Below are 8,843 nucleotides of genomic sequence, written 5' to 3'. Positions count from 1 at the left end.
TCTCGGGTGCTCAAGAGGGTTTCGTGGGGAGTCTTATGGAGGTGCTCAGGTTGATTCCCTCAAATGCCTGCTGCTTTTGATTTTTTTTCTTTAAAGACTTATGCATACAAGAGCTGGGGTATAGGCCAGAGGTGCGGGGTGGTGAGAGGACTCACCATCAACAGAGTGGGGAACAGAACAGGCAGACTGAAACCACTGCTGAGGGGAGCAGCAGGGAAGACAGGAGAGGTCTGCTGCGCCCTGTGCGTCGGCTCCCTGGCTGAGGCTGCAGACAGCTTCACAGTGCTGTGCTTAACCACACGCCACCAGGAAGGCCCTGCTTTTCATTTCAATGGCTGTTTAATCTCAGAAAAGGTAAAGTAGAAGAAATTTGCCCTTTGCCATTGGAGTCCTGGACTTACCAAGGAAACCTCAGCCTCCACCTGCCGGCCCCTCAGGGGCAGGCGCGCTCACTCGCCTCGGGGGTCTGAGGGCAGTTGCTGTGATCGTCCATTGGGCCCTGCACCTACCGGGCACTGGGGGGACCTTTCACAGCAGAGAACCCCAGGCCTGTCACCCCGCTACTGACCACTTTGTCATCTCACATGTGGTCTCAGGGCGCAGGATTCAAATCCTGTCCAGACCTGTGGCCACCCAGTTTTCTAAGCCTTTCAGGACCTGAAAATCTGTTCAGCCGGATCCTCACCTTGCCTCACCCATAGTTTCTTCTTGCCTGAGACCGAATAAAGAAGCAGAGAACAGGGAAAGATTGGGGTGGGGGCGCTGGGTGGTATTAAGCAGACTTGGTGCAGAGCTCTGAGGCACCAGGCCACAGTACTGAGGGTCAGACTTAGAGCAGGGCTCATAGAGGCCATCAAAGGCAGGTTGGACACGAAGCCCCAGAGGAGGGCAGCTGTTCACTCGGTGGTGAGAGGCGGACACACGTGGCCGGACAGTCCCTGCCCTCATCTCTGACACCTCACGTGCCGCCCCGCACGCCGGCACCCGGGAGCCCATCCTAAGTCCCGGAGCATCCGCGTGCCCCGCCCATCCCACCTCCCCACATGTGCCCACCCAGAGGCCCCCCCACTGCCATCTGTTACCCCACAGGAGTCTTCACACACTTATTTAATTCACTGTATTTGAAAGCAGAACGTGACTTGAGCATTACATTCCCGTACACAAAACTTGCTTGAGTTACTTGTGAACAGCTTTACAACCTGCCTGGGTGGGCGGAGAATTTTGCTACTAAACATTACTTTTCTTTGGAAAATCAGCCCCACGGACAGTTACTCCTGTGGAGTTGCTTCAGCTCAACGTGCTCTTTTCTAGAGGCCTGGTACATGCAGCTGTAACTACGGAGGAGGAAGGTTCAGAAAGCAGACCTAGAAGATGAAGTCGTTCTGACACATTTCCCCTTAGACGTCAGGGCTGGCTTCAGAACACTTCAGTGACAAAGTCTCATCTACTAAAGGACCCGCTGACAACGAAACACTTCAGACCACAGTGAATGCCAGGTCACGCACACCTGTTAAAACGAGGCAACATAAAACTGGGAAACAGCTAGCTCTGCCTGAGAGTCACAGTATCACACAGGTAGAAAGAAACCTTATCTTCCCCACAAGCAGTTATGGTCATGCCAAAAATGTTAACAAAAATAAAGTAAGTCCTTGAAAACATATCAGAGGGAACGAGGACGAAGCACTGTACGCGCAGATGCGGCTCCCCGGCCGGGCCTAGTCTACTTCCTCCATGCGCGACGTGTCGTCATCCCCCTCGAGGGGCGGCATCTCCTCGGTCACCGTGGCGCTGCTGTCGTCGGCCGTGGGGTCATCCTCATCAATACCTTTCGGGAACAAACCCACAGGTTAGCTCTCTTCAAGATGCCCATTCTCAGGCCTCCCTGGTGGCGTAAGGGGTTAAGCACTGCACTATGAAGCAAGTCACAGTTCAATCCCCAGCCGGCCAAGGAGCAACCCACATGACGCAGCAGACCTCTCCTGTCTTGCCCCGCTGCTCCCCTCAGCAGTGTACTTCGGTCAACCTGCCTGCTGTTCTCCACTCTGTCTCTGCTGAATATTCTCTATCCCCACACCTCTGGCCTGTACCCCAGCTCTTATATGCATAAATCTTAAAAAAAAAAAAAAAAAAAAAAAAGACACCCACTCTCTCAAAGCAGAGTGACAGGGGCCTCCACCTCAACTGGCCAGCGCTGAGCTTGGGGCTGGTCACCCCACACTGGCCGTGTATGCTCAGGCAGCTGGGAGTCACCACTTCCACCCCCCCCCCCGCACCAGCCCAAGTTCCCGCCTCTCCTGAAGGCCCTTGCCAGGCGTACCAAGCCCCAGCTTGATCATCCTGTAGATGCGGTTGGCATGTGTCTGGGGGTCCTCCAGGCTGAAGCCGGAAGACAAAAGCGCGGTCTCGTACAGCAGGATGACCAGGTCCTTCACTGACTTGTCATTCTTGTCGGCCTCTGCCTTCTGCCGCAGGGTCTCGATGATGGAGTGGTCAGGGTTGATCTCCAGGTGCTTCTTGGCTGCCATGTAGCCCATGGTCGAGTTGTCGCGCAGGGCCTGCGCCTTCATGATCCTCTCCATGTTGGCTGTCCAGCCATAGGTGCTCGTGACGATGCAGCACGGGGACGTCACCAAGCGGTTGGACACGACCACCTGCAACCACCATGCGAGTGATCCCATGACCCCACCTGCTCAGCCTCACAGTGGAGTGAAATCTAAGGTGCCCCAGGTGGGTGAGGCAGAACTACCGGCAAACTCGGGTCCCAACCTCCCTCTCATCCCCCAGATGCCCTCGAGCCCGAGAGGCTTTAACATAATGTGCCGCCCCAAAGGGAGGCTCCGGACCCTACTCGGGAACTGGGAGAATGCGAGCAGACTGACTAAAACCCTCAACAGGGCCTCCCTGGGGGCGCAGGGGTTAAGTCTCACGCTATCCACCTATCGCCAGCCCCTGCAGCCTGAGTTCGATTCCCGACCAGGGAGCTGACCCATAGGGCATATCCGACCTCTCCTGTCTCCCCGCTGCTCCCCATTCAGCAGTGGGTTTCAATGGATCCGCCTATTCTGCTCCCCACTCTGTCTCTGGTGAGTCCTCTCACCCACTGCACCTCTGGCCTGCACTCCAGCTCTTGCATGCAATAAAAATAAATCTTTCAAAAAAAACCCCACCGAACACCCTAACACTGTTTTCTAAAAGTATAGACATTTAGGAAACAGCATGCACACACCTTTTCTACTTTTTTCTCCAAGATGTCCTTCATGATTTTGCAGAGGTTTTCAAATTTCGTTTTCTTCTCTTCTTGTTTCTTTTTCTCCTCTTCGTCTTCTGGAAGTTCCAAGCCCTCTTTGGTGACTGACACCAAAGTCTTGCCCTCAAACTCCTTCAGCTGCTGGACGCAGTACTCGTCGATGGGCTCGATCATGTAGATCACCTCCAGGCCATGCTTCCGCAGGCGCTCCACGAAGGCCGAGTTGGCCACCTGGTCCTTGGTTTCACCTGCAGCATGGAATGGGCTGCTCAGAGTGGCCCGCCAGGGCCTACTATCCCTCCCTTAGCCAGACCTCAGTGCACAGGTGTCTCCCATGGCCTGCCGAGGCCCCTGACACACAGTGCCCATGGGAGAACACGCACAGCAATCACAGGACAGAGACATAATCACCGCCTCGCGCCCAGCACCTGTGATGTAATAGATGTGCTTCTGGTTCTCCTTCATTCTTGTGCAGTAGTCCTTGAGAGACACCATCTCGTCCCCGGAAGCAGACGTGTAGTAGCGCAGCAGCTCGGAGAGCTTCTTCCGGTTCTGAGAGTCCTCGTGTATTCCCAGCTGAAAGACAACACACGCATCAAGGCTTTCTGTGCTAAAAAACCATCTGAAAATCAAGACGTTGCTGGGATTACTGCTAGTGGATAGATGGTCTATACCAACCTTAATATTTTTAGAAAACTGCTCATAGAACTTTTTGTAGTTCTCTTTATCTTCTGCCAGTTCAGTAAAGAGCTCTAAGCATTTTTTGACCAAATTCTTTCTGATAACTTTCAGGATTTTGCTCTGCTGCAACATCTCACGGGAAATGTTCAGGGGCAGATCCTCGGAGTCCACCACACCTCTAATGAAATCTGGAAAAACGTAGAAGCCAAATAGTGTTTATCAAAAACTCACTCACGGCCAAACACCTACCTGTAATCCATGTGCCGCTACCCAAAACAAAAGACCCTGAGATGCTAGCCTCCCTCTCCACCACGCTTGGAACTTTCGGAGATGACAGCGTGAGCCGGGCTGGGACGAGGCCGGCGCCCCGCGCACTCACTCAGGTACTCTGGGATCAGCTCCTCGCAGTTGTCCATGATGAAGACACGGCGAACGTACAACTTTATGTTGTTCTTTTTCTTTCTGTTTTCAAACAGGTCAAAAGGAGCACGTCTTGGGACAAAAAGAAGGGCGCGGAACTCCAGCTGTCCTTCCACTGAGAAGTGCTGTATGGTGACAGACACAGCAGCTTTCGCTGGCACCGCTCACCGCATACACCTGCAGTTGCGCGACCCCCAGCCCTGTGGGGAGGAGGGCGAGGCCAGCCAGCCAGCCCGAGCACGCAGCACCCACCTTCACCGCCAAGTGGTCCTCCCAGTCATTGGTCAGGCTCTTGTAGAACTCGCCATACTCCTCGTTAGTGATGTCGTCGGGGTTTCTGGTCCAGATGGGCTTGGTTTTGTTCAGCTCTTCTTGATCGATGTACTTCTCCTTAATCTTCTTTTTCTTCTTCTTATCTCCATCTTTCTTTTCTTCCTCTTCTTCGTCAGAGCCCACATCTTCTATTTCAGGCTTGTCGTCCGACTCCTTCTCTTCTCTTTCCTTCTCTTCCTCTTTGTCTTCCTTTTCTTCCGCCTCATCATCACTCACTTCCTTGTCACGTTCCTTCTCCACCTGCAAGACACAAACCCGACACCTCTGCCTTCTTGACCCAGAACGCAAGCTAAGGGGCATGAAACGGCACAATTACGGAGCCTGTCAGCCAAGGTGAGCGGCAGGAGCTGCCAGGAAACTCATCAACGTCTGATGTCTCTAATTAAACACCCCGGGCACCCCCCACAGCCACTTCACACCAGAGCAGGAAACACTGCAAGCGCAGGTCCCTTCCTACCAGTATGTTCAAGGACTAAGAACCCGAGCTCCAGCCGTTTAGTCACCTACACAGAAAACGCAGGAAACTCACAAAGAGAGTAATGGGGTAGCCAATAAACTGCGAGTGTTTCTTCACAATCTCCTTGATCCTCCTCTCCTCCAAGTACTCAGTCTGGTCTTCCTTCAGGTGCAAGATCACCTTTGTTCCGCGGCCCATTGGTTCCCCTGGAAGCGAAGTGGGGGAGTGCACTCACCACCAGTGGCCGATGCTGATTAAAAAGAAACCACCACCCACCTATTCTACTCCCACTGCCTTATCTAAGACTTTCCTTCACAACAGCTGCCCTTCGAGGCAGACAGAGAAAGTCCCAGAGCAGCTGCCTTGCTCAAAACAAACATCCACAAGGTCACGCCAACAGAGCAGAACCTGAAGGGTGGACAAACTAGCCCCCCGCCCCAACCTCCCCTAGCCCTCAGGGGTGCAGGCAGGCGACCCCCCCCACCCCACGCAGCCCGTCTGCCGCTGGGTCGCTGGGTACCCACCTGTGTCAGTCCTGACGGTGAAGGAGCCACCTGCAGAGGACTCCCAGGCGTACTGCTCGTCGTCATTGTGTTTGGTGATGACCGTCACCTTCTCGGCCACCAGGTAAGCCGAGTAGAAGCCGACGCCAAACTGGCCGATCATGGAGATGTCGGCGCCTGCCTGCAGCGCCTCCATGAAGGCTTTGGTGCCAGACTTGGCAATGGTGCCCAGGTTGTTGATCAGGTCGGCCTTGGTCATCCCGATGCCGGTGTCCACAATCGTCAGGCTGCGGTCCTGCTTGTTGGGGATGAGGTTGATGTGCAGCTCCTTCCCGGAGTCGAGCTTACTGGGGTCCGTCAAGCTCTCGTATCTGATTTTGTCCAGCGCCTGTTCAAAGACATCACAGGAAAAAAACCCACCCGGCTGGTCAGGCGCCGGCCCTCAGGTGCAGAAACTCCCGCAGAAACCACCCCAAAGCCGGGGTGCCCAGGGCACTCACATCTGACGAATTGGAAATCAGCTCCCTCAAAAAGATCTCTTTGTTCGAGTAGAAAGTGTTGATGATCAAGGACATCAACTGGGCGATTTCCGCCTGGAAAGCGAACGTCTCCACCTCCTCCTCCTCCATGGGCTGGTCGCGGGTCTGGGTCTCCTCGGGCATCTGCAAGGACGCCGCGGGCCGTCAGCCCCGGGCCCGAACCGGGCGGGCCGACAAAGGGATGACCTCATCCGGCGCGGCCGCGGCCCCCTCCCCGCCCGCCCGCCCCCCGCCCGGCCCGGCCGCCGCCGCCCCCCGCTTCTCCAGCGCCTTCGCCGGGCCCCGGCCCGTCCCTGCGGCAGGCCCGAGGCCTCCGGGGAAGCAGGGGCCGCGGCCGCGCCAACGCGCGCAACGGGGGCCTCCAGCCCGACCCCGGCCCCAACCGCCCGCACCTCGGCTCCGGGACGCGCGGGCTCCGCGGCGACGGGAAGCAGGACGCAGAAGCAACTGGCGCACCGCCCCCGCGCCGCCCTTATATAGCGGCGGGCCCGCCCAGCGCGCGGCGCCCGTTCCAGAAGCCTCCCGAACCTTCCGGAAGAACCCTCCCCAACCGCCGCCGCGGCCGCGCGCCTGCGCCTGCGCCCTGCCGCGCGCGCCCCCGCCGCCACGCGCCCCGCCACCGAGTTCCTGAGCCTGCGCCCTGCCCCGCGCGCCCCCGCCGCCGGTCTCCTGCGCCTGCGTCTTGCCGCGCGCGCCCCCGCCGCCAGGCTCCCGCGCCTGCGCCCTGCTTCGCGCGCCCCGCCGCCGGCCGCCTGCGCTTGCGCACTGCCCCGCGCGCCTGCCGCCTCGCTTCCCCCAAGCCCCGCGGCGTCTTCCCGCGCCTGCGCAGCCTGTAGTCCTGGGCGGGGGCGGGAGGGGGCTCCCCCGCACCTGGTCCTGGAGCCGCCGAGGCAGGCTCCGCCCCAGAAGCGCGTCCCGCGTGGGGTGCGCCGCCGCGCCGCGTGGGACTTTAATAGTCGTGGGGCGATGTGGGGTCCAGCGCTAGGCGGGGGAGCGCGTCACGGCTGCTCCCCAGGCAGTTCTTGCAAATTCGGGGCCCTGGAGCCGGGCAGCAGGTGCCGAGTGCTCCCGGCCCGGTCGGCGGGGTGCGGCGGCGCCCCTCGATGGAGGGGGGTTAGGGGTGACCACGCCGGGCGCGGGGCGAGGCCCGCCCCTGGGTTCTGCTTGCAGGGGAAGGAGTCCTCGGAGGGAGGGGGTCAGGTTTAGACTAGGGGAGCCCGGGGGACCAGCACCGAGAGCGAGGGGCTGACCAAGCACCATCCTCTGCTGGGGTTTCCGGGCCGGTGGCGCCCCGACTCGCCATGGGCAGCGCCGGAAGGAGGCTGAGTTCTCCAAGCCCGAGGTGAGGCCTTGGGGTGTCTCCCGTCCTTAAGCCGTGGTCTTCATTGGGAGAAGGAGTCTTGCTCACCCCGCTGCACCCAAGAGTGATTTTGAAAAGTCCACCTTGTGTATCAGGTGAAGTGAGGCCTCCAGCTGGAGTGGCACATTCCCAGCTCCTTTCTGCACAGGGGTTCTGAGCATCCCCGCGCCTGGGGGTCGCTGCAGGCCCTGAGGAAGGGGTCTTCACACTGCCGCCAGCCCTGTCTCTCCACCTCCTCCCATTCTGCCCTCGGGAACAATCTGGGAGCTCCTTAGGTGTAAACAAACTTGAGTGAACGCTCCCTAGTCTCCAGGGAAACCCAGCTTTTCCTGGACTGGTTTTCAAACTGGGCCTTGCGACCCCCAGGAGTGTGAAATTGCCGAAAGGACAGGAGCGTGGGGACAAGCGGTTGAGGGGGTCGCAGGCTCTGCGACCCAGGCTGGGGCCGGCATCAGCGCAACTGGGCCCTGTCCCCACCGTCACCCCTGCACATGGTCTCCAGGGCCGTGACACCACGACCACCTGACCTCGATGTTCAGTTTCCAGGAAGGATTTGGTTTCTTGAGCCTCTGAAGGGGCCTGGCTGTGAAAATTGCAATCTTTACCTCTCCTTCCCTGTGGAGAACTTGCCCCAAGTTCTGCCAGACCCCCCTCCCAGCAAGCTCCAGGGCCTAGCCCTCCCTCCCCCCATCCTTGGGCTCATGCTGGGCACCCCTCCGGTGTGGGCTTTAGCACTGCAGACACTCCCTCTCCCCGCTTGTCCGGGAGGCCTGGCAGCTACCTGTGTGCAGGAAACTCACAGACAAGCCCCAGACCTGGATGCTGAGCTCCGGGCCCCTTCTGGGCTCAGGAGCCCTGTGACCATCCACCACTTTCTGGAAGCCCCAGCGTCCCCGCTGGAGGCTGGAGATCTGGCCTGAGTTAGTGCCTCCTAAGTGCCCTTTCAATAGGTGCTCGTTCTCCACACCCCCATCCCAGCCGGGGTGTGGGGGCTTGAGGCTCCTCTCTGTCCCCAGGGATCTGACCCTGTCAACTCCCTCCTCCCACTCTCCCTCCCCGGCTGATAGCCCTTCCTCCCAGAGAAGAGCCAGCCTGCTGGGGCACCCCTACCTCATCCACCACTCACCTCCCCCCAGGGGCTGTGCCGAGTGGTGGGATTGTTTCCTTCCCTTTTGCTGCAGGAGCTTGTTTCTTTAGGGACACCCACCTTGCTTTCTTGCCAGGCCCCACACAATCCCCTGGCTTAAATGGGTTCTGAGAATGTGGGGTGTTGTTCCCTCTTCCCCAAACCACAGCATGCTCC

General features: G+C 58.5%; 1 protein-coding gene across 1 annotated transcript; it reads right to left on the bottom strand.

Moving 5' to 3' along the window:
* Positions 1-1,609: 1,609 nt before the first annotated feature.
* Positions 1,610-6,687, bottom strand: HSP90AA1 (heat shock protein 90 alpha family class A member 1). Its single transcript, XM_084241104.1, has 11 exons — positions 6,573-6,687; positions 6,142-6,303; positions 5,663-6,029; positions 5,211-5,344; positions 4,601-4,921; positions 4,308-4,473; positions 3,926-4,116; positions 3,676-3,823; positions 3,227-3,495; positions 2,318-2,651; positions 1,610-1,825 (listed from the first exon to the last, which is right to left on the bottom strand). Exons 2-11 carry the CDS (start codon positions 6,301-6,303, stop codon positions 1,716-1,718), a joined length of 2,202 nt encoding a protein of 733 aa, XP_084097230.1. The 5' UTR covers positions 6,573-6,687; the 3' UTR covers positions 1,610-1,715.
* Between the last annotated feature and the right edge of the window lie 2,156 nt (positions 6,688-8,843).

The sequence above is a fragment of the Talpa europaea genome, assembly GCF_964194135.1.
Source record: "Talpa europaea genome assembly, chromosome: 8".
In the NCBI taxonomy this organism is placed as follows: Eukaryota; Metazoa; Chordata; class Mammalia; order Eulipotyphla; family Talpidae; genus Talpa; species Talpa europaea.
The sequence above is the reverse complement of the archived record's forward strand: the minus strand, read 5'-3'. Positions and strand labels throughout refer to the sequence as shown.

What these genes read in the sequence shown, in the direction of transcription:
- HSP90AA1 (XM_084241104.1), bottom strand. Translation starts at nt 6,303, where the DNA reads ATGCCCGAGGAGACCCAGACCCGCGACCAGCCCATGGAGGAGGAGGAG. An exon ending in GCTGATCCCAGAGTACCTGA is followed by an intron (nt 4,117 to 4,307) that starts GTGAGTGCGCGG and finishes ACGTTTTTCCAG; the next exon opens with ATTTCATTAGAGGTGTGGTG. An exon ending in GCACATCTATTACATCACAG is followed by an intron (nt 3,496 to 3,675) that starts GTGCTGGGCGCG and finishes TCCATGCTGCAG; the next exon opens with GTGAAACCAAGGACCAGGTG.